Below are 25,539 nucleotides of genomic sequence, written 5' to 3' on the forward strand. Positions count from 1 at the left end.
GTGGGAGGAAACTGGAGCACCCGGAGGAAACCCATGCAGACACTGGAAGAACATGCAGACTCCGCACAGACAGTGGCCCAAGCCAGGAATGGAACCTGGGCCACTGGCGCTGTGAAGCAACAGTGCTAACCACTGTGCTACCGTGCCGCCCTTGATGCACGATTAACACTACAAGGGTATGCAGAGAAGAGTAACCAAGTGTATTTGAGGGAAGAGCTATGATAAACAATTAGATGTGATAGAACCCTTCAGCGTTGAAAAGAAATGTAAAGAGAAAACCTTTTGAGATAAAGCAGATGCTTAAAAGGACAGGGAGATTTTTTAAAAAAACAAGGCTTTCAATTTTTGGGGAGCAGCAAGGCAAACGGAGCTGTGAAGTGCATGATAGGGACAAATGTCAGCTAGTATTTATTGAATAGTGGTCAGTAGCTGAAAGGTTGGTTGAGGCTGGGTAATGGACTGAACTAAGAAGGCTGTAATGGGAAAACAGTAGGATTCTGAAAGAGATCAAATGGACTGAATGGCTTTTTCATCTTTATCCATTATGTTGGTACAAAGGTATGATTTCTTAATTTTCTCCTCCCCAGTGTAATCGATGTTGCAGGTCAATTTTGTTACTACTTGACAGTACATGCTGGTGAATTGGGTACAGGCTTGGAGGTGAAATTTACTCTAATCAGGCATTGATTTCCTGTTTGACAGTGAATCTGATGAGAATTGCAAGAAGCACTTGGAAAGAGTGTTAGCTATTTGGCAAGAGAGGATGGTTTATGAAAACAACTTCATCGATCAGCTTAAGCAAATTGTTTGTAAGTATAAATACATTGACCTCGGCAGCGGAAGGCTCAATTACTTCTCTTTTTATCTATTGAGTTTAGAAAGTAAATCTTTAATTTATCTTTTGCTGCCCGTTAAGCAACAGAAAAAAAGACCAAGAAGCGTACCTTTGAACAAATACAGGAGGAAGATGACGATGAATATCTTTCCAACAATACACCTAAACAACCACCAGAGGTAATGCCAAGACAACACAAAATAAAATGACTAATGCATACAGCGATGTAAACCTGCCAAAAATCCAATAACAAATTTCAACTGAACACTTAGGTCAGAATGCAAGATTGTAGTCACTCTCTGCAACTGATTGAATTAATCCATCAGTAGTTATCCTGCAGGCAGTGGATGTTGTTGAGGATGCCACGCTATAGTGCAGTGTTTCAGTGCCACGCAAGGGAGGTTTGCCAATTGTGATGTTGTATTGCCGGTATGTCACAAAATAAGTTGCAGGTCATGACTAGGAAATTCTGTGTCCCAATTTGTAATGCGACATTAGCCCAATATCTAATAGAGCTGCTCGCCAGTGGTCTTTAACCCCTATAGCTGAGGTTTTCATTGGCAGCTACATTTCTCCATAGCTGTGTCAAGTATTTCTTGTGCATACTTGAAAAGCATGAAGAGGATTGAATTTATCTTGGCTGCAGTTGGAATTATCAGGAACATTTGTTGCCCATCCCTAATTGCCCTTGAACTGAGTGGCTTACTAGGCCATTCAGAGGGTAACCACATTGCTGTGGGTCTGCTGCCAGGTAAGGACATCAGATGTCCTTCCCTAAAGGACATTTCTTTTAATTCCAGATTTTTATTGATTTCAAATTTCACCATCTGCCATAGTGGGATTTGAACCTGGGTTCCCCTGGTTTGCTGGATTGCTAGTCCAGTAACAGGGCCACTATGCCACTTCCACCCCTGCCAGGCTGCATAATTCACCTTTGTTTTCCTGTGGAAGGATTAAATGTTTATTATTTTCGTCCAATGTTCACATTCCTTATCGATATCCAGCAGTTCCTGGTTGAGCAGGAAGCCTGCAATGCTTTACTTGTGAACTGGGCAAAGGCAAGATCAGACTTGGCTCTGATACCCACTGTTGAACAGTATTATTGAGGCTCACACCAGAGTAATAGTGAAGTTTTAGGTAGCAACTGGTGCCTAACAATGTACCAGAACAATGTGGTACATTATTCAAGAAGGGAGGAAGGGATAAACCAGGAACCTACAGGCCAGTCAGTCTAACCGCAGTGGTGGAGAAACTATTGGAAGCAATTCTGAGAGACAGAATTAATAATCGAGAACGGTCAGCATAGTTTTGTTCAGGGGAGGTCCTGGCTGACCAACTTTATTGAATTTTATGAAGAGTTATGTAGATGAGGGAAATCCATTTGATGTTGTCTGCCTGGACATCAGAAAGGCTTTTATTAAGGTCCCACATGGGAGACTGATAGTGAAGTAAAAGGCCCATGGAATCCAAAGAAATTCGACCAATTGGATCCAAAATTGGCTGGTTGTGGGGTGTTTTTCTGTCTGGAAGCCTGTGCCCAGTGGGGTCCCGCAGGGATCAGCGTTGGGCCCTTGCTGTTTGTGTTTATATAAATGATTTAGATATGAATGTAGGAGGGTTGATCAGAAAGTTTGCGGCGATACAAAAATTGGTGGGGTGGTAAAAAGCGATGAGGATAGCCTTAGATTACAGGAAGATATAGACGGGCTGATCAGAGGCAAATGGAATTCAATCCAGATAAGTGTGAGGTGATGCACTTGGGCAGGACAAACAAGGCAAGGGGAATACATGATAAACAGCAGGACCCAAGGAACACTGAGAATCAGAGGGATCTTGGTGTCCATGTACATCGGCCCCTTATGGAATCAGAGCAGGTGGATACAGTGGTTAAGAATATAAGAGCAGGGAGGTTATGCTGGAACGGTATAAAACGTTGGTTATGCCACAGTTCTGGAATCAACATTATAGGAGGGGTGTGATAGCACTGGAAAGGATGCAGAGAAGATTTACCAGGATGTTGCCTGGGCTGCGGAACTTTAGCTACGAAGGGAGATTGGTCGACTTCGGTTGTTTTCCTTGGAGCAGTGGTGACTGCGGGGTGACATGAATGACATTATGAGGGGCATAGATAGAGTTGACAGAAAGAAACATTTCCCCTTGGTTGAGGGGCAAGGACCACGGGACATAGATTTAAGATATGGGGCAGGAGGTTTGTTTCGAGGGATGTGAGGAAAAACATTTTTACCAAGAGGGTGGTGGGAGGTTGGAACCCACTGCCTGAAAGGATAGTGAAGGCAGAGATCCTCAACATTTAAGTATTTAGATATGCGCTTGCATACAAGGCTATGGACAAAGTGCTGGAATATGGGATTAGAATACTTGGGTGATTGTTTTTGATCAAGTCATGATGTGGAGATGCCAGCGTTGGACTGGGGTGAGCACAGTAAGAAGTCTTACAGCACCAGGTTAAAGTCCAACAGGTTTATTTCAAATCACTGGGCGATATTCTCCACTCCCGATAAAAATCGGGATGGCCGTCGTGAAATCGGCCGAGGTGCACGACGGCCTCGGGGCCCACTCCCCGCACCTAATTCACCCCCACCCGGGGGGCTAGGAGCGGGCCTCCGTCTTTCCCGGCCGCGACCTCGTCGCGCCGGAAATGACGCGCAAAACGGCGCATTTGTGAGGTCATCCGTGCATGCGCGGGTTGCCGGTTCCAACCCGCGCAAGCGCGGATGACATCATCGTGCAGACGCGCGAACGGCGCATGCGCGGTGGCCGTCTTTCTCCTCAGCCGCCCGGCAAGACGTGGCGGCTTGATCTTGCTGGGCGGCGGAGGGGAAAGAGTGCGTCCGTTTTGGACGCTGGCCCGACGATCGATGGGCACCGATCGTGGGCCTGTCCCCTCCCGAGCACAGTCGTGGTGCTCCCGTGCCAATCGGGCCCCTAGATGCCGCAAGCAGGCACCTGCCGCCCGTTTCACGAATGCAGCGACCAGGTGTGGACGTAAACGGGCATGAAGGGCCAGCCGCTCGGCCCATCGGGCTCGGGGGTTCGCCGTGAAAAATGGCGAGCGGCGATTTTTCCGAGCTCCGGGAGGGGGGGGGGGGGGGGGGTGGAAGAGAATCGCTGGGGGCGTGAAAAGTGTCGGGAGGCCCTCCCACGCCACGTGGGAGTGGAGAATTCCGCCCGATAGCTTTCGGAGCCCTGCTCCTTCCTCGGGTGAAGTCAATACAGACGTGATAGGCTGATGGGCTTTTTCTATGCAAGAGGACTGGCCGCAATTTGACTAAATGGGAACAAAGTCTCATCGCGAGCGCGTTTAGCCGTGTGTCTCCTGCCGCTCGCAGCGCCGAGAAGCACAACGCTATCAAACATCACTCTGGTTAGATAATGGGCCTCAGCGGGAAACGCACAGCCGAGGTCGCATATAGCCCCGTTTTCTGCAATGAGGACCCCCGCTCGCAGGAACTGTCAGCGTAGCAAGAGATCGGGACACCATTTTTAAATGTATCGAACTCTGGAGTCATCGACCTGACCCCCACTCACTTAAGAGGAGTCCCTGCCCCAAATACCCAGGGAGGGCACTCATGGCCCGATCACCACCAATACCAGGCTGGCACCCATAAACAGTGCTAGGGTACCACCCTGCCCAGAGAGCAAGTACCTGGAGGCCTCCGATCCCCTCGGAGACCCTCACGAGTGCCGTTTTGTCTAGTCGCTGTTTGTGGAGACCAGTACTGAATGGCGCTCACCCAGGGTTTCCGAGGCTAAGGGAATAGATCCCAACACCTTGGGTGCCTTTGCAAACTGCATGTTAAAGTGCGACTAACTGTCTTGCTCTCATATACAGATTTTCCAAAAAATGATCTCTCCCACAATGGGCGGGATTCATATTGTAACAACTTGCAAGATCACGTTAGATCTCGCGTAGCATTGCAAGCCGGGTAGATCCCAGGAGCGGGACCCCATGGTTTCTATTGGCTTTGTTGGGCCGTGGCACGCTGTTTCTCGGGCGCAGCGTGGCTCTGTGACTATAGCAAGGAATATGTGCTTTGAGGAGAGAAGGGAAGTGGAGAAGTTTGGCAAAAGGAAAAGAATGAATGACAGCTAGATCCTCAGGCCTATTGGGCAAGCAAAAAATGTATGCATTTATGTATTTCCTTTCCCTTGAAGACTTGATTTGTCATATTATTATGTGAAACCAGTGCCGGAAGCCAAGAATATCTCCCATTTTGTGAATGAGGAACTGAAGCAGGCATGTCTCACTGATGGAAATCCCCAAGGACTATGCTGCTATCTAGCTTTTGGAGTGAAATGAGTTGGTCTGTTTCCAAACTAATTGTTGACATTTGCTTTGAAAATTTCAGTTCTCTGCATAGCTGAATAGCTTGAATTTGTGAATGATATATATTTCTCCAGCTGAGACTGATTTCTTTACCTTCGTTGACTTTTGATATTTTTAAAAAGTCATAATATTCATAGAATCATAGAATTTACAGTGCAGAAAGAGGCCATTTGGCCCATTGAGTCTGCACAGTGATGTTTGTTTGGAAGGTGTCCATGGTTGACAAAGTGGAGGTGCAGGATTGGACTTGCCATTAGTGACCTCCGCAGCTGACTATTGCTGGTATCCGAACTCCTGATAAGACTAGGGAACCTATACCAACAGAAAGGGAAGAAAAGCTGAATTGGGCCATCGGGTTTTACTTAGTGGGACTTCACCTGAATGAATATTGTAGAATTGGTTATATTCACACAAAGATCTTGTGTTGGGCATGTACATAATCAAGGAATAACTATTGTGCTACATGCTCTGCTGCATACAGATCCATATGATTCATGGCGAGAATATGGTCCCCATGAAACAGCGTGAATAGATCTATCACAAAAATAAACTCTTCTACAGTATCAACTTCCATCAAGTTAATATTCTTGATGCTAAAGGTGGTCCGAGGAGTCTGCAATGGTCTGTATTTTAAACCTCAATTTATGAATTTCAACAAACATCAAGAGCTTTTTATTTGGGCCAAATATTTCTGAATTTTGTTAACTATTATATTCAACCAGAGCTTCCTTTACATTTATCTTCCTTGGAGACAAATGTACTCAAAGTAAAGGGTATGCAATGTTGACAATTTATCTGTTCATGTGGCTAAGTCAACTTAAAACAAAATAGTGTTAGTATTAGGCTTGGCATAGGGTTACGCAATCCCTGACAGAAAATCTATATAGGAAATGGCTTTGAATTGATTTTACCCCTGTATTTGTCTGGGATTCTTGATTCAATTTTTTTTTACTTTGCTAATTAATAAATTTGAGAATTCTTTCAATAGTTTTCTCACGAGCCAAACCTTAATATTTAGCAGGCGTCTTAAAATGTACACTGAACAGTAAATCTAAAAATATGTACTGGCCCCAGCCGCAGAATTTCCCAGTAATGTACTGTAAACTATTTCTTGACCGAAAATGCCTATTTGATACTGTCCTTTTGTTGAGCTGTAATTATGTAATGGAGAAGCAGGGCAGTTGCGTTCTGCTTTGTTTATGGTGGGTGATGTAAACTGAGCAAAACCATTGGACCCGCTTCGAAAACATTCTCTAGCCATAATCAAATCTTAGATTTAAATGATGTCAGACTACACTGATGTTAAATGTAAAAACGCAGCGATTTACAGCCATCACCCGTATAATGCCTGCGCTCGAGGTATTATTTTGCATATACTATCAAACATATATTCTCTTCATAGCAGGTATTTTCTATACCTCTACCCTGTCTTTGAGAGCTGTACAAAATGCTTACTCTTTTTGCTATCCTCAAAATGAATATTGTTGGTGTCTCCTCCCCCAGCTCCGAGAGAAAATAAGTAATGTATGTTACAGTTAGTGTCTATTTTTAATTTTCAATTTTAAATTGGTACAAATAATGTTGCTCTGTAATGAAAACTTTGTTCTTAACCCAGTTGAACTGTGTTTGATGTCCTATTTTGATGGATGTTAACTGCTTAATCAAAAGTGTTTCTTGCTAAACAAATGGATCATAGCACATTAATGCGAAGACAGTCTGCAATACACTTTATACTGCATGTGGTAATGCAACATGGAAGTTAATTTGCAGTGACTTACGGTTGATGTTGGGTTGGATTAGTTGTTTATGTCTTATTGTTGCTCATTTCTAGTCTGCCCCTCGTGTTATAGCAGTCCTAATCTGGCATGTCAAAATACATAGAGTTTTAAGGTTCACAATTTGGCTAATATATATTATTTTCTGCCAAACTACATAGCTTTAATGTAAAACTACAAATGTTCAAGTTAAGCAAATCCCATAATGTGGTGTAGGTATAAATTACATAGATGATAGAAAAAAATCCACTTGCGAATCATGCTGACTTAAGTTCCAAGATGTCAAATAGTTTGTTTTTTCTACTGAGCAATTTTCTCTTGAGTAATTGCTGTACTGACATAGTGAGTACTGGCTGATATTAGTCACTTGTCCAGCTGTCACATCCATTCAGCCTCTGAAATCGGCCAGTAGACAAGTTTATGGTACTCCTTGTATCACTGTTTACACTTGCAATAAGAAAATGTTTTTTCTTTGTATGGCTAGTTGACCATAGGAAGCCAATGCATTCAGTTTCCTACAGGTACTCCACCCCATCAGCACCTCATTGCATTTATTTAAGCAGTTGTACCACTATATTTATCAAAGCTGTACACTTGCAATGGCAGTATGAGATCCAGGCAAGACCATTCTGCATCTCATCATTTTTGTTTTGTGTGTCAGACTGAGGATCTAATTAAGTCATTGCAAGAGCTGGAAAATGCAGCATCTGGCGATGCAGCTGTTCGACAGAAGATTGCATCATTGCCACCAGAGGTTCAAGATGTTTCTTTATTAGACAAAATAGCAGGTAAGCGATGCTTTTTACATAGCAAACAAAATTTCTTGTGCTTTGAAGTTTTCAAATGAAGCGAACTTGCATATCTCTCGTGAATGTGATGTTATGTGGTTTATGGTTTCACTTTAGACAAAGAGTCCGCAGACAGACTTTCAAAGACTGTGGATGAGGCCTGCATGCTCTTGGCAGACTACAATGGCAGACTGGCTGCGGAACTGGAAGATCGCAAGCAGTTGGCGCGTATGCTGGCTGATTACATTCGTAGTCAAAACGAAATCCTAGCAGAGAAGGAACGCAAACTGGAAGTGCGTAATTTCTTTTCACTTGTTACCTTTTTTTTTGTTTTAAAGCACTCCATGTTTTTAGGATGCTGGGGTAAGTACCTAAATATTACTGTTTGTTTTCCACTCCGCAGTTGATTTTATTAACTATCCATAGCTTCTGTTACAGATGGTGGGCCTGGATATGCCACACATTGCTGGTCTTCAATCACTTGACAGTCTTCCAATTAAAGAAATAAACAAACCACTAAGAAACAATTTGTGTTGTGTTCTCATTTGAACAGGATAGCTCAGATACAGATCCCATTAATAATCAACTGTGGAGCCAAAGGAAAATTGATTTTGCCGTTTCAAGGCCCCTTTCAAGAATTGTGCATTATATAAAGAGGCAGTGGAACATTTTCTTTTCCACACAGACTAAACATTTAAAAAAGTATCAAATCTAACCTTCAGCTGGCTTTGCAGCCTTGCTTTCCTCAAAGTCTAATGATTATTCTCCAATAAGGCTGATTTAATCAACTGAAAATTTAAAAAGCTGCTTAATAGGATTTTGTTGGGCCAGGTATATGACCGGATATGGGACCAATCCTGGTGAAGGGAGTCAGGATACAGATCATCCAGGAACCAATTGAATTTTCAGAACAGGCTTGAGGGACTGAATGATCTATTCCTCTCCTTGTGCACAGAGCAATTTTTTTCCCAGTTCTTGTAACCCACTTCTTAAATTAGCAATTGTTTTCAGGGCTTTTTTAAAAACAGATTGAATTGTGTTGCAATTTTTGGGGGTGGGGGGGACTGCGACTATCTGAATCCAGCTCAGACCATCTTGTCCTGTTCATTTACAACTAGCAAAGACAGGCTGGTCTTTAAACATATCCTATCAAGGCTTGTTCCGTACTGAAAATGTACTATTTATTTCAGCCACAAAAGTCTGAGCTGGATTCAGATAGTCACAGCTCTCCGTCCCCACCTCCAAAAAAAAATTGCAACACAGTTGAATCTGTTCTTAAAAAAAGCCCTGAAAATAATTGCTAATTTAAGAAGTGCGTTACAAGAACAGGGAAAAAAATTGCTCTGTGCACAAGGAGAGGAATAGATCATTCAGTCCCTCAAGCCTGTTCTGCAAATTCAATTGGTTCCTGGATGATCTGTATCCTGACTCCCTTCACCAGGATTGGTCCCATATCCGATATACCTGGCCTAACAAAATCCTATTCAGTTCCGAATTGGCTGGTGCCAGCTGAGGCAGTGGTTAGGGTGCTACAGCCCGACGTGGTGCCTCTGGGTTAGGCAGGCTAGAATCGACCAACGTGCATGCTCTGGATTTGCCATCCAGCATCTCTCTCGCCCCAGGGCACTGGGTGAGGACAAGTTTTGAGATCAGCTGTGACATTTTCTGCAGTCAGTTAGCCTGTCGTCACCCACCATCCAGACTCGGGTGAATTATGGCCGTTTGGTGAGGCAGAAGAGGATGTCTACTAACTGTGGATATTCCAACAAATGGATCGATGACTAGAGGAAGGAAACTAATTGGAGGGAATTGTAAATCTCAGTTGAATTTTACTTTTCAGAAGTTCTGTTACACTGCCCCCTTGTGTCCAGCAAAACTATAGCTTTCATAGTGCTGTAACTGAATACTAACTGAAAGATGGCTGTGTAGTGACGTTTGACTGCTTTCTGTTCGCTCGGAACAAGCCTGAGTAATTGTCTAGATGTTATCATTGATATGATTGAGCTGATCTGGCTGAAGCACAGATGTTTGACGGACAACTCTTCGGGTTCTGAGTTTCTGAGCACATTTATCTGTTGCAACAAATGTGTTTTTCCTTTTTTAAAAAAAAAACCCCAAATGCATTATTATAGCAGCTGCCAAAGCTATGCTGAGCACTGAAATTGATGTGATGATAGATTTCCCACTAACGTTTTGGCTTTGGAATTCAGTGTAATTGTTCAGGCAATCCTCGACGGTCCATTTCATGAACAATCCCACGTAACTCAAGTAAAGCTAGTTTCAACCTCGCATTCACCCAGTGTCCGCGTGGGTCTCACCCTCGCAACCCAAAGATGTGCCGGGTCGGTGGATTGGCCACACTAATGTTTTTAAATAGATATTTATTCTCCCTTTTCACATTTTTTTCATATTTACAGCAACAAATAATTAATAATAACAACGGATAACACGGCAATCCCCTCGCCAACAATCTCATCATCCCACCCACCTTCAAACAGCTGGCCACACTAAATTGCCCCTTAATTGGAAAAAAAATTGGGTACTCTAAATGTATTTTTAATGTCTAAATGTATTTTAAAAATGTACATAAGAAATAGGAGTAAGAGAAGGCCATTTGGCCCCATGAGCCTGCTTCATCATTTGACACATTCATGGTTGATCCTCAATTTCAACTCCACTTGCCGCCTAATCCACATATCTATCCCTTGATGGCCTTTGAACCCAAAAAGACTATAAATCTCCGCTTTGAATTAACACTCAAAGCCCTCTGAGCAGCGAATTTTCTTCTGGGTGTAAAGGTCAACCCTCATTCTGAGTCAATTCCTTCTGTTCTGGATTCTCCAGTCAGCGAGAAACTTAATTGCCCCCCCCCCCCCCCCCCCCCCCCCCCGGCCCAAGGCGGGGGCACATGATTGGGTGAGAGGTGCGTAAAATTGAATGTACCCAATTCATTTCTTTTTCCAATTAAGGGACAATTTAGCATGGCCAATCCACTTACCATGCACATCTTTGGGTTGTGGGGGTGAGACCCAACCTAAGTCTGGGGCAGAAAAGCTTTATTTTCTTTTGTGGATGTGGGCATCGCTGGCAAAGCCAGCACTTGTTTGTCAACCCTAATTACCCTTGAACCGAGTGGCCAGCCATTTCAGAGGGCAGTTAAGCGTTAACCACATTGCCGTGGGGTCATATATAGGCCAGACCGGGTATGAACAGCAGATTTACTCCCCGAAAGCAGATTAGGGAACCTTTTGAACCAGATGAGTTTTGCAACAATTAATAGCTTTACCATTACTGGGGTTAGCTTTCAAATCCAGATTTATTAATGGAATTTAAGTTCCACCACCTGCAGCGAGGGGATTTGAACCCATGTACCCAAACCCCAGCTTGTCTTCTGGATTACTTGTCTGGTGACATTAAGACAACGTCACTGTCTCCCAGCTTTGTGGGCAGCCTTCCTGCTTTAACGTCAGTAGAGATCTTTTAAGTGAACATTTAATGCACGCTTAAGGGCCTCATTCCATCGCCGCTACTGATATTCCGAGCATCGGGAAGGGACGTCTCCGACAGAGATACATCCCCCTTCCCCTGAACCCTCTTCTTTCCCCATCTCCTGACCCCATTCACTGGTGACTCCCCTCCCTGCTAACCCCTGCTTGCCATCATTTCCCTATCTTCTAGATCTAGCCCTAATAAAGGCTCATGTGTATAATCAGTTACAGCAACCACTCCCTGTGGACTGCTGGTAATGCGGAGCTGACACCCTCCAGCTGACAGCACTCGAGCGTGTTTTCTGCCCTACTGGGGGAAGTCCAACAACTAAATGTCCATTGCAAATCGGGAAACCCGAGTGGCTGGGTTCCTGCTACCAGTTAGTGACTTAATTTCCTCGATTTCCCGGAGATCGGGTCAGTGGGGATGTCACCAGTTTTTAAAAAAATTCATTTATGGGATGTGGTTAGGCCAGCATTTATCACCCATCCCTAGTTGCCCTCCAGAAGGTGGTGGTGAGCTGCCTTCTTGAACCACTGCAGTCCCTGAGGTGTAGGTACACCTACTCTGCTGTTGGGGACAAAGTTCCAGGATTTTGACCCAGTGACAGTGAAGGAACAGCGATATATTTCCATGTCGGGGTTGTGAGTGACTTGGAGGGGAACCTCCAGGTGGTGGGATTCCCAGGTATCTGGTGCCCATGTTCTTCTGGATTGTGGGTTTGGAAGGTGCTGTCTAAGGAACATTGTGAGTTCCTGCGGTGCACACGGTAGATGGTGTACACAGCTGCCACTGTTCGCCAGTGGTGGAGGGATTGAATGTTTGTGGAAGGGGTAATAATCAAACAGGGCTGCTTTGTCCTGGATGGTGTTGAGCTTCTCGAGTGTTGTTGGAGCTGCACACATCCAGGCTAGTGGGGAGTATTCCATTGCACTCCTGACATCTGCCTTGTAGATGCTGGAGAGGCTTTGGGGGGTCAGGAGATAAGTTACTCGCCGTAGGATTCCTAGCCTTTGACCTGCTCTGGTAGCCACAGTATTAATATGGCTAGTCCACTTCAGTTTCTTAGAACCATGGAATTCCTACAGTGCACAAAGAGGCCATCGAGTCTGCATCGACCCTCTGACCGAGCACCCTACTTCGGCCCACTCTTCTCTCCCCCCCCCCCCCCCCCCCCCCCCAACTCTATCTGATCAATGGTAGCCCCCAGGATGTTGGTTGTGGGGGATTCAGTAATGGTAATGCCATTGAATGTCATGGGGAAATCGTTAGATCCTCTCTTGTAGGAGATGGTCATTGCCTGATACTTGTGTGGCGTAAATGTAGCTTGCCACTTGACAGCCTAAGCCTGGATATTGTCCAGGTCTTGCTGCAATTGGACAGGGACTGCTTCAGTATCTGAGGAAATGCGAATGGTGCTGAACATTGTGCAAACATCCCCACTTTTGACCTTATGATGGAAGGGAGGTAATTGATGCTTTTATACCTGGTATGACTGCAACCAGATGAGAGTTTCCCCCCTGATTCCCATTGACTCCAATTTAGCTAGGGCTCCTTGATGCCATCCTCTGTCAAATGCTGCCTTGATGTCAAGGGCAGTTACTCTCACTTCACCTCTGGCATTTAGCTTTTTTATCAATGTTTGAACCAAGGCTGTAATGAAGTCAGGAGCTGAGTGACCCTGGCGGAACCCAAACTGAGCCTTCGTGAGCAGGTTTTGTTGAGTAAGTGCCAATTGCTAGCACTGTTGACGACTTCTTCTGTCACTTTGCTGATGAAGGAGATGAGACTGATAGGGCGGAAATTAGCTGGGTTAGATTTGTCCTGTTAATTGTGTACAGAACACACCTGGGCAATTTTCCACATTGCTGGCTAGATGCCACTGTTGTAGATGTACAGCTTGAGTAGGGGGCGCCCCAAGGTCTGAAACACATCTTCAGTACTATTACCGGGATATTGTCGGGGCTCATAGCCCTTGCAGGCTCCAGTGCCCTCAACGATTTTTTGATATCACGTGGAGTGAATCGTATTGGCTGAAGACTGACATCTGTGATGTTGGAGATCTCCAGAGGAGACCGAGATGTATCGCCCACACGGCACTTCTGGCTGAGGATTGTTGCGAATGCTTCAGCCTTGTCTTTTGTACATATGTGCTGGGCTCCTCCATCATTGAGGATGGGAATATTTATGGAGCCTCCTCCAGTGAGTTGCTTGATTGTCCATCACCATTCACAGCTAGATGTGGCAGGACTGCAGAGCTTAGATCTGGTAAGTTAGTTGTGGAATCTCTTAGCTGTGTCTATTATTTGCTGCTTATGCTGTTTGGCACACAAGTAGTCCTGTGTTGTAGCTTCACCAGGTTGACATCTCACTTTTAGGTATGCCTATTGATGCTTCTGATATGTTCTCCTGCACTCTTCATTGAACCAGGGTTGATCCCCTAGCTTGGTGGTAGTGGTAGAGTGGGGGATACGCCGGGCCATGTGGTAACAGATTGTGGTTGAATACAATTCTGCTGCTGCGGATGGCCCACAGTGCCTCATGGATGCCTAATCTTGAGTTGCTAGATCTGTTCGGAGGTTTAGCACTGTTGTAGTGCCACACACCATGATGGAAGGGTATCCTCAATGTGAAGATGGGACTTTGTCTCCACATGGACTGTGCGATGGTCACTCCTACCGATACTGTCATGGACAGGTACATCCGCAGCAGGCAGATTAGTGAGGGTGAGGTCAAGTATGTTTTTTTCCCTCTTGTTGGGTCCCTCAGTATCTGTTACAGTCCCAGTCTAGCGGCTATGTTCTTTAGGACTTGGCCAGATCGGTCTGGTGGTACTATAGAGCCACTCGGCCACTCTTGGTGATGGACATTGAGGTCCCGCACCCAGAGTATATTCTGCGCCCTTGCCACCCTCAGTGCTTCCTCCATGTGGTGTTCAACATAGAGGAGTACTGATTTATCAGCTGAGGGTGGACGGTACGTGGTAATTAATAAGTTTCCTTGCCCATGTTTAACCTGAAGCCATGAGACTTCATAGGGTCCAGAGTCAATGTTGAGCACTCCCAGGGCAACTCCCTCCCGACTGTATATCACCGTGCCGCCACCTCTGCTGGGTCTGTCCTGCCGGTGAGACAGGACATACCCAAGAATGGTGATAGTGGTGACTGGGACATTGTCTGTAGGTATGATTCTGTGAGTATGAGTATTGCTTGACTAGTCTGTGTGACAGCTCTCTCAACTTTGGCACAAGCCCCCAGATGTTAGCAAGGAGGGCTTTGCGGTGTCAACAGGGCTGGGTTTGCCGTTTCGCGATGCCTGGATTGATGCAGGGTGCTCTATCTGGTTTCACTCCTTTTTCATGTTTTTGTAGCGGTTGAATACAACAGAGTGGCTTGCTCGGCCATTTCAGAGGGCATTTAAGAGCCACATTTAAGATTCACATTGCTGTGGGCCTGGAGTTGCATGATGGCAGATTCCTTCTCTAAAGGACATTAGTGAACCAGATGAGTTTTTATGACCATGAACAATGGTTTCATGGCCAACATTAGACTTTTATTTAATTCCAGATACTTTGTTGAGTTTAAATTTCACTACCTGACAAGGTGGGATTCGGACCCGGGTCCCCAAATCACTACCCTGGGTCTCTGGGTTACTAGTCCAGCAACAAAACCACTACTAGGTGGTTGCCGCCCCCCAACCGCTGCCCTATGGCTGATCAGATTGCGGCCTCCTCTACTTTCCTGCCTACCCTATAAACCCTTTCACTCACTTGTTAGTCAAGAATCCATCTAGCTTAGCCTTAAAATGTTCAATGACCCTGCTTCTTCTCCGCCCTGCAAGAGAATTCCAGGGATTCCCGACGCTCTGTGAAAAAGATTCTAGTGTCTCCCACAAGAGGAAACTTCCTCTCTGCCTCCGCCCTTTCAAGTCCCCTCAGGATCTCGTGTTTCAATAAGATCACCTGCCATTCTTCGATGGCTAGCGGCACAACCTTTCCCCATAAGCTAACCCCCCTTATCCCAGGCATCAGTTGAGTGAACTGCTTTTAATGCAATTATGTCATTTCTTAAATGAGATGAGAATTGTACACACTACTCCAGATGTGGTCTCACCAATGCCCTGTAAAACTGTGGGAAAACACCCCTACTTTTATATTTCACTCCCTTCACAATCAACGCCAACATTCCTTTTGTCTTCCGAATCACTTGCTGTACCTGCATACTGACATTTTGTGATTCATGTAGCAGAGCATCCTACTTCCACTGTCATACATAATTGTGCATTCTCCCCATTAAACAATGTGCTACTTTTCCAATCTTCCTATCAAATTGGACAAATTCACATTTTCGCACATCTGCCAAATTTTTTGCCCACTCACTTAACCAAATTATATCCCATTAAGAAGCGAGGGAGGCAGAGGATGGGAAATTATAGTCCGATTAGCCTGACTTTGGTCATTGGAAAGATTTTAGAGTCCGTTATTAAAGATGCGATTGTCGAATACTTCGAAGTGCATGGTAAAATAGGACTGAGTCAGTACGGCTTTGTCAAAGGGAGGTCGTGCTGACATCTGTTTTATGTGAGGAGGTAACAAGGAAGCTAGACAAAGGAGAACCAGCGGACGTAATTTATTTAGATTTCCAGAAGGTCTTTGACAAGGTGCCGCAAAAGAGCCCATGGTGTTAAGGGTAAGATCCTGGCATGGATAGAGGATTGGCTGACTGGCAGAAGGCCGAGAGTGGGGATAAAGGGGTCTTTTTCAGGATGGCAGCCAGTGACTAGTGGTGTGCTTCAGGGGTCTGTGCTGGGACCACAACTTTTCACAATATACATTAATGATCTGGAAGAAGGAACTGAAGGCACAGTTACTAAGTTTGCAGATGATAGAGGGACAGGTAGTATGCAGAAGCAAGGGGGCTGCAGAAGGATTTGGACAAGCTAGGAGAGTGGGCAATGAAGTGGCAGATGAAATACAATGTGGAGAAGTCTGAGGTTATGCACTTTGGAAGGAGGAATTTAGGCATAGACTATTTTCTAAATGGGGAAATGCTTAGGAAATCAGAAGCGCAAAAGGACATGGGAGTCCTTGTTCACGATTCTCTTAAGGTTAACGTACAGGTTCAGTTGGCAGTAAGGAAGGCAAATGCAATGTTAGCATTCATGTCAAGAGGACTAGAATACAAGACCAGGGATGTACTTCTGAGGCTGTATAAGGCTCTGGTCAGACCCCATTTGGAGTATTGTGTACAGTTTTGGCCCCATATCTAAGGAAGGATGTGCTGGCCTTGGAAAGGGTCCAGAGGAGGTTCATAAGAATGATCCCTGGAATGAAGAACTCTTATGAGGAATGGTTGAGGACTCTGAGTCTGTACTCGTTGGAGTTTAGAAGGATGAGGGGGATCTTATTGAAACTTACAGGAATCTGCGAGGCCTGGATAGAGTGGACGTGGAGAGGATGTTTCCACTTGTACAAAAAACTAGAATCAGGGGACACAATCTCAGACTAAAGGGGTGATCGTTTAAAACAGAGATGAGGAGAAATTTCTTCAGCCAGAGGGTGGTGAATCTGTGGAACACTTTGCCACAGAAGGCTGTGGAGGCCAAATCACTGAGTGTCTTTAAGACAGAGATAGATAGGTTCTTGATTAATAAGGGGATCAGTGGTTATGGGGAGAAGGCAGGAGAATGGGGATAAGAAAAATATTAGCCATGATTGAATGACGGAGCAGACCCGATGAGCCAAGTGGCCTAATTCTGCTTCTATGTCTTATGGTCTTTACAGACTGTCTTCTTCACACACTGGCGCATCCTGGCGTCATCAGAAAATTTAACAACCATACATTCGGTTCCTTCATTGATATAGATTGTGAATAGTTCAAGTCCCAGCATCGATCTTTGGGGAAATCCATTCGGTACTTCTTGCCAACCCAAAAATGACCCATTTATACCTCCTGTGTTTCTGTTGACTAATTCTCTATCCATACTAATATGTTCACCACTACACCATGAGCTCTTATTTTGGATAGTGATCTTTGATATGGCACCTTGTCAAATGCCTTCTGGAAATCCAGGTTTCCCCTTTATACTTGTTACTTCTTCAAAGAACTTTTAATAAATGAGTCAATTGATTTCCCTTTGACAAAACCATGTTGACTCTGCCGATTGCGTTGAAATTAATGGATTCCAACATTTTCCCCAAGACAGATGTTACGAAAACTGACCTGTGTTTCCTGCTTTCTGTCTCCCTCCTTCCTTGAATGGAGGCGGTTCATTCACTATTTTCCAATCATTAGTACCCCAAGCTTATTCTCCAGCAGGCCAATGCTCTCTTTCGTTACTCTCAAATATCTGTAGAAATTCTTACTATCTGTTTTTATATTTCTAGATAGCTTTTCCTTGTACTCTAATTTTGCGCTTTTTAAAAAATTCTTAGCTGTGTTTTATATTCTGTCCAATCAACTGGCCTCATCTTCGTGGAAATGTATGTTTTCTTTCAATTTGATAGTACTACTAGTCTCTCTTTCTCACTGGAATATATCTTCGCTGACTGTTATAAAATAACTCCCTAAATATCTGCCCTTGCATCTCTATGGACTTATTCTGGACCAAGGGCTGGTTTAGCTCAGTGGGCTAGAGAGCTGGTTTGTGATGCAAAACAAGGCCAGCAGCGTAGGTTCAATTCCCGTACCAGCTTACCCGAACAGGCGCTGGAATGTGGCGATTAGGGGCTTTTCACAGAAACTTCATACTTGTGACAATAAAAGCTTATTGTTATTCCTGAGTCTAATTTCCCGGTTCACTTTGGCCAGTCTGTCTTCACTTTCTCATTTTTGCCTTTATTTAAGTTTAAAATCCAAGTCTCAGACTCGCTCTTCTCTCCCTCAAACTGGATGAAAAATTCATTCATGTTATGATCACTGCTACCTTGAAGCCCACTCTTGGTTAACATTGCTCTTTAAAATGAAAGTCCTGAAAACATAACTCCTCTTGCTAACTGCCATTGCTAATCTGATGTACAGCGCCGGGGTCCCGGGTTAGATTCCTGGCTTGGGTCACTGTCTGTGTGGAGCCTGCACGTTCTCCCCGTGTCTGTGTGGGCTTCCTCCGGGTGCTCCGGTTTCCTCCCACAAGTCGCGAAAGACGTGCTGTTAGGTGAATTGGACATTTTGAATTCTCCCTCTGTGTACCCGAACAGGTGCCGGAATGTGGCGACTAGAGGCTTTTCACAGAACTTCATTGTAGTGTTAATGTAAGCCTACTTGTGACAATAAAGATTATTATTATAATCTATATGTAAATTAAAATCACCCATGATTATCACTATCTTTTTCCTATATACCCTGGCCAACCTGAAAATGTTCCATTTGTTCGTGTTATAATTTCTGTCCTTTAACCAATTTTCTATCCATCTGAACATGTCCTTCCCCAATCTCATGAACAGTTATTTTGTGGAAGAAGCACGGTAGCATAGTGGTTAGCACAGTTGCTTCATAGCTCCAGGGTCCCAGGTTCAATTCCCGGCTTGGGTCACTGTCTGTGCGGAGTCTGCACGTTCTCCCCGTGTGTGCATAGGTTTCCTCCGGGTACTTCGGTTTCCTTCCACAGTCCAAGGATCTGCAGGTTAGGTGGATTGGCCATGCTAAATTGCCATTAGTGTCCAAAAATGTTAGGTGGAGATAAAGAGGAGAGGGTGGAGGCGTGGGGCTTAAGTAGGGTGCTCTTTCCAATGGCCAGTGCAAACTCGATGGGCCGAATGGCCTCCTTCTGCACTGTAAATTCTATGATCTAAGCTTTCATGTGGCATTTTATTAAATGCCTTTTGAAAATCCAAATATGCCATCCACTAGTGCCCCTTTATCTACTTTGCTAGTTATAGCCTCAAAATCAACAAATAGATTGTGGAGTTTGCACGTTCTCCAATTGTCTGCATGGGTTATCTCCTGATGCTCCGGTTTCCTCCCATCGTCCAAAGGTGTGCAGGTTAGGTGGATTGGCCATTCCAAAATTGTCCCTTGGTGAAAAGGTTAGGTGGGGTTCTGGGGATAGGGAGGGGGTGTGGGCCTAGGCAACGTGCTCTTTTGGAGGGTCATTGCAGACTTGATGGGCTGAATGGTCTCCTTGTGCACTGATGTTAAATATTTTTAAGTCCCTCAATCTATTTATCCCCATGGTTCCCTGCTACATTTTGGGGGTTTTCTCCCATAAAGACAAACACAAAATATTTGTTTAATGTCTCTGCCATTTCCTTATTCCTCCACTTCTCCTTTTTTCATCCTTGATTGCTGTTGCTACTCGGACCTCCTATATGAAGATTAGGGACAGTTTTGTTTCTGAAGTGAAGATAAATTCTTGGAGCAGCGTTTTTTTTAGTATCTCTTAACTTACGGAAACTAGAAGGCTGTAGGTGCTTGAAGAAAACAAAGTAATTTCTTTGTGCTTTACCTTGCAGGTGCATATTTCACCAACAACAATGTAAATTGATTAGTGACAAGTATTGTACATCTTTACAAAACATTTCTTTATGATGTGTAACTTGACTGAACATATTTCAGTCCTGGCTGCACAGCTACATTTCCCTCCTACTGTGCATAGATCCTTATGCCAAGTTGGTATTTATTTTGTGTTGAGAGGGCAGTATCATTTTTAATTGGAAAGGAAATGCTTGTTTTGCAAATTGTAACCCGATCCTATTTGATATTTTGGACAGATTATGCGAGAGGGTCCCTGCTTTAGCAGCTGCTCAATGCAGTCAATAAGTCAGATTTCTGCAATGTATAGCCTTTGCTGTAAGCGTTTTATTTTACAGCAACAGAGTTGTACAGTGGGAAACTAGTTGAACTTGACTTTTTTTTGTCCAGGCATATTTTGTGATACTCCCCCGCCCTCCATCACCACCTCTTTGATGTGGTTTAAAAGAACTTAATTTATTTCTGGCAAATCCGTTGGGCAGCACAGTAGCACGGTGGTTAGCACAGTTGCTTCACAGCTTCAGGGTTCCAGGGTCGATTCCCGGCTTGGGTCACAGTCTGTGTGGAATCTGCACGTTCTCCCCATGTCTGCATGGGGTTTCCTCTGGGTGCTCCGGTTTCCTCCCACAGTCCAAAGATGTGCAGGTTAGGTGGATTGGCTGTGCTAAATTGCCCTTAGTGTCCAAAAAGGTTAAGTGGGGTTACGGGGAGGTGTGGGTTTGAATAGGGTGCTCTTTCCAAGGGCGGGTGCAGACTCGATGGGCCGAATGGCCTCCTTCTGCACTGTAAATTCTATGAAATCCACATCAAGCATATTGCAAACACTTGAAACTCAGTACAGGAAAACTAATGCTGTTGGGCATTTAACAAAGATTATTATCTGCTTTATCACGTTAAAAAATCTCATGCATTATTCAAAGAACAGTCATCTAACCAATATTTCCCTCAGTACCACCAAACTTAACGATTCATTCTGTTACCCTTTTGTGGAACCGGCAACATTTTCCCCACAAAGCTAATTCAGTTGCTATGAAGCATTTCCGATGATGCACAAAGTCATCTGATAATTGCCATTCATACGCTTTGTCCTATTTGTCATTTTTGAATCCCACTTCGAATCAGTAGCTGCAATAGTCACAACTGGTACCTTTCTATCCGACCGTTTTGTTTATGCTGAAGGTAGAATTGAGGGACGAATTTTTAAAAAAACATGAGGGCCTTTTCAACTGTGCCATTTTTTATGTGCTAAATTACTGATCGATGGTTCATTAATACATTCCAAATTAAATTCAAGAAGGGATTCTTGGTGAATGCAAGATTTTATCCAAATGTTTTGTGTAATTTATTTGGAATTCAAGATGCGAGAGTACAAGCCATGTTGTGAAGTGGAACAACTTTGATGTGCAGAAGCAGTAGTTAAGCTCCAGGCTGCACAAGACTAATAGAAATTTATTTCTGACTTCAGTTTGGTACCATTTAAGCTCCATACTTGTCTACATCCAGTTGCGAAAGGGCGGGTGCCTGTAAATTAGTAAACCATGTCAGAAGATTACGTCTAATTTGGTGACCTAATCTCCAATGTTTCAGAGCAAACAAACAACAAATTGAAACCTCACCATAGCTTCTTGAATATGGGTGTCATGTTGGCACAGTGGTTAGCACTGTTGCTTCACAGCGCCAGGGTCCCGGGTTCGATTCCCAGCTTGCGTCACTGTCTGTGCGGAGTCTGCACGTTCTCCCTGTGTCTGTGTGGGTTTCCTCCGGGTGCTCCGGTTTTCCCTCGCAAGTCCTGAAATACTTGTGGGGGAAAACCGGAGCACCCGGAGGAAATCCACACAGAAAGAATTCTTAGGTGAATTGGACATTCTGAATTCTCCCTCCGTGTACCCGAACAGGCGCCAGAGGGTGGTGACTAGGGGCTTTTCACAGTTACTTCACTGCAGAGTTAATGTAAGCCTGTGACAATAAGGATTATTATTATTATTATGAATGGGCTCTCCCCTAAAGATAGGGCAAAACTGCTTCCACTGGCAGGATGGTCCATAACCCCCGGACAAATATTTAAGATAATTGGTAAAATGACTGGGAAGGGGGGGTTGAGTTTTTTTTTAACGCAGCTATTTAAAACCTGGAATGCACTGACTAATGCGTGATAGAAAAGCAGATTCAGTGTTAACTTTTAAAAAGATTATTGGATAAGTCCTTGGCAAAGGGAACAAGACTATGGGACAGAGCAGCGAAATGGGACTTTTCAGCAGTTCTTTGAAAGAACTGGCACAGACACAATGTGGTGAATAGCCTTCTGTTCAGTGTGATCTATTGGGAAAGCAGACAATGGAGAGGGGAAAAAATATTTTCACTAATAGAGGCAGACTGTTAATGACCTGATATTTGCATTTAACATTTTAGTAGTAGTGTTAGAAAGCAACTGGGTTAGCATTAAAAGTTGATTTTGTTTATAATTTTTAAAACCAAAATAGAGGTGTACTGACCACATCATTCTGGGTGGGATGCCAGACCTGGGGCCGGATTCTCCCAAAATGGGACTATGTCCCCACGCCGTCGTAAAAAAGGTGAGTTTTACTTCAGAAATAGCGAGAAACAAGTAGAGCTAATTCAGTGCCTAGCAGGGGGCTACAGGGACCCAGAGTAATTCACTCTGCTTTAGCTGCTGGTACGGGCCCCTGAACGTCCGGTTTGGAGTCCGTGCATGCGCATGGCGGCGACGGCAAACACAAAAATTAGAACCCCCTGATGTGCCGCGCGCCTGAGAATGTGACCGTGTGGATCTCAACCCTGGCTGCCTATTAACCTCCCCCCCGCCCCGTGTCCGATCCCCTCCGCCCCCCCACCAGGGCGGTAACTGAGTCTGCAGCCGCCACACGAGCATCCCGCCCAGCAATAGGTGGTTAGTTCCACCCCATCGAGAATTCGGCTGGTCGGGGGCGGAGGATCGCTGGGCGGGCCTCTGATGATGGGCCCCCAGCCGCGCGCCGTTATCCCCGATCATGCCGATTTCCGGGTCCCAAAGAATCGCCGGGCCCGATTTCGGCGTGAAATTGGCTACTCTGCCCCCTGGTGAGGGTGCGCTGGCCCACCCAAACCCCAACATTTGACTGGTTTTCTTATTGGGATGGATCCTGGAAGTAGCACATCACCAGATATTCCTCCGGGTCTTGATATATTTTGGTTGGTTCGTGAGATCTGGTCAATATACCAGTCAGTCTGCACATGGGGCAAAGGCCAGGCCAAGTTGTCAGGCCCGTGTAGGAATTCTGAGTTGGAGAAAAAGCTGTTGGGATGGGGAAAGAGGAGCCAGAAGTTGCGGAAGGCGCGATGATAAGGAATCTACAAGGATGGCAAGAGGAGTGGAGGAACGTGGGTGCGGAGATGTAGGGAAATCAGTTAGCGAGTTGGCCAAGTTCCCTCTGTGGAAGGTTGAGGGAGGCCTAGGCGATAGTTTGGGGGTAGGGGTTCTTGAGTGGGAGCTCAGACTCTCCCTGTGGGGAGCTTGCTAAGCTATTTGACTGTAAGCAGGAATGCCAAACTGACACGGGAGGACCAATAGAGTCCAGAGAAGTCTAGGAATAGGTCTTTGTTCAGATGGCATGCAATCAAATCTAAGAAGATACTTTTGCTTGAGGGATGAACATTAATTCTGAGGCATCAGCATCTTTTATATTTGCAGATAGACCATGACCGCATGCTTGCTGGTAAATTGTATTAGTTAAACACCAGTGAGATTGTTTTGAATTGCAGTTGGACATAATTGAGGTGAAAGGTGCAAATTTGTCGTAAGGAGGAAATTAAAATATTAGGCTGGTAGGACATACCAACATGTCTAAGGTTTTGGAAAGATTGAGTCACAGAAAAATAATGATTTTTAATTTTCAATGACCTTTCCCTTGAAATTCATCCCTTCCCCCTGGTTCTGTAAGTAAAACTGGATACCAGGAATCCTGTTGGTGAACAGGCTTCTGATCAAATAGATTTCTGTTTGTAGCTTTATGCTGATTGGAATGACAGCTATTGCTGTTTGGATGTAATGTTTTCTCAAATGATTTGTAATATACTAAAGGCTGATAACTCCACCTAGACACATAACTAATATTCATGGTTCTTATTCAATTAAAGCCCAGAAGAGTGATTGATTATACAAAGAAAGGCTTACATTTATGTTTTTCATGGCCTTAGGATATTCCAAAGTACTCTACAGCCTACAAAGTATTTTGGTAATGAAGGTGCAGAATGATGCATGGGCTCAGTGAGGCTGGTAGCATCTGTGGAGAGACAGTTGGCGTTTCGAGACCACCTGACCCATTCTGCAGAGGTGTCTCGTGGAGTCCAGACGTTCACTCTTGTTTCTCTCTCCACAGACGCTGCCAGAGCTGCTGGGTTCATCCAGCATTTTTCTGTTTTTATTTCATATTTTCAGCATCCGCAACATTTTGTTTTTTGTTTGCAGTTTCCTTTTGTCGTCGCCGTTGTAGGGAACACGGGGCTTAAAGTCCCGTTCCACCTTCAGCAATGTGATGATCGAGGGCGGCACGGTGGCGCAGTGGTCAGCACTGCTGCCTCATGACGCTGAGGACCCGGGTTCAAATCCCGGCCTCGGGTCACTGTCCGTGTGGAGTTTGCACATTCTCTCTGTGCCTGCGTGGGTTTCACCCCCACAACCCAACGATGTGCAAGGTAGGTGGATTGGCCACACTAAATTGCCCCTCACTTGGAAAAACTAAAAAAAAAACCAATCTGTTAAGGGAAAAATATTGGCCAGAGCGTTGGCGAGATCATATCTTCTTTGTGCTAAGTATTTCCAAAATGATGGGAGGATTCACATTGGAGACACTGTGTACAGCTGCAGGTAGCTGATGCTACAGTGATATTGATATGGATCTTGAGAGTTGGCCCACTAGTACAGACATCGGGTGGAATCTCACCAGAAAATAGCATTGTCAGTTCTGATGAGAAAAGTGGTGCAAATCTCAGCTGTGCCGGGAAATCTCATAGAATATTGAGCCTCTTAAACAAAAGTTGTTTTTCCTTCACATTGCGCATTCCACTGATTCACTTCCCCCGGGGTAACTTAATTCCTGCAATCAATGGGGAGCTCCATTTAAATGCCTCCCCAGCACTTGTTCCGGATCCAATCAAGGGGACGGCAGCTAGGAAGCTTGCTCCAAGATTCTCAGAGGAAGCCCTCGCCACACTCCTGGATGGAGCAGCACAGCAGAGGCAGGACCTCCTGTACCCAAATCCATCCAACAAAGTGACCGCCCTCACCTGAGAGGCTGCGTTAGTTTGTACCAGAAGAGGATGGGGCAGCAGTGGTACAAAAAAAAAGTGACCTTCATGTGGCCAAAGGTATAGCTGCCACCACCAGTCTCTTGCTGCACCGTTTCACCCACACCTCTCACCTCCAAGATGGTCTCTCACCCAGCTACTGCGTGGGTTTCCAACACCTGACAGGAGCCCCCCCCCCAATCCCCTTAGTGATCCCAGTATCTATGCTCCTCACCTCACTCCCACTCAAATACCATGCACCGCTCCTCAACCCTCTGAACTGACTGGTCTCTTGCCTACAATCTCCCCATCTGTCTGTCCGCAGGACAAACCTGAGCACAACAGGTGGGAACGGGCTAACTGATGCCTCACCCCTTTTGAGGAGAGACCATTGAGCTGATGGGGAGGACCAAGATGGTGCCTGTGTGGAAGGCGAAGTAAGGACTGAGAACCCTCAGGACACACAGTCGTTCCTCAAACCTCATGATTAAACATCTTGCATCATTTATGCCCCGCGATGTACTAATGCCAGTTCCCTTCCATTGCAGGCCAA

The 25,539-nt window shown here is 44.9% G+C and overlaps 1 protein-coding gene across 2 annotated transcripts in view; it reads left to right on the forward strand.

Annotated features, from left to right (window-relative positions):
* Positions 1-25,539, forward strand: part of LOC119965827 (regulation of nuclear pre-mRNA domain-containing protein 1B-like) — a 79,010-nt gene that overhangs the window by 17,257 nt on the left and 36,214 nt on the right. The window contains exons 3-7 of one of the 2 annotated variants that reach the window (XM_038796713.1): positions 703-809; positions 917-1,014; positions 7,620-7,746; positions 7,864-8,039; positions 8,185-8,334. In XM_038796713.1, coding sequence (XP_038652641.1) covers positions 703-809; positions 917-1,014; positions 7,620-7,746; positions 7,864-8,039; positions 8,185-8,295 — 619 coding nt within the window. In that variant the 3' untranslated portion in view covers positions 8,296-8,334. Of the gene's footprint in view, positions 1-702; positions 810-916; positions 1,015-7,619; positions 7,747-7,863; positions 8,040-8,184; positions 8,335-25,539 lie in introns of those variants that run through there. The other variant, XM_038796712.1, reaches the window with a different exon arrangement.

Source organism: Scyliorhinus canicula, chromosome 5, assembly GCF_902713615.1.
Source record: "Scyliorhinus canicula chromosome 5, sScyCan1.1, whole genome shotgun sequence".
NCBI classification, from domain to species: domain Eukaryota; kingdom Metazoa; phylum Chordata; class Chondrichthyes; order Carcharhiniformes; family Scyliorhinidae; genus Scyliorhinus; species Scyliorhinus canicula.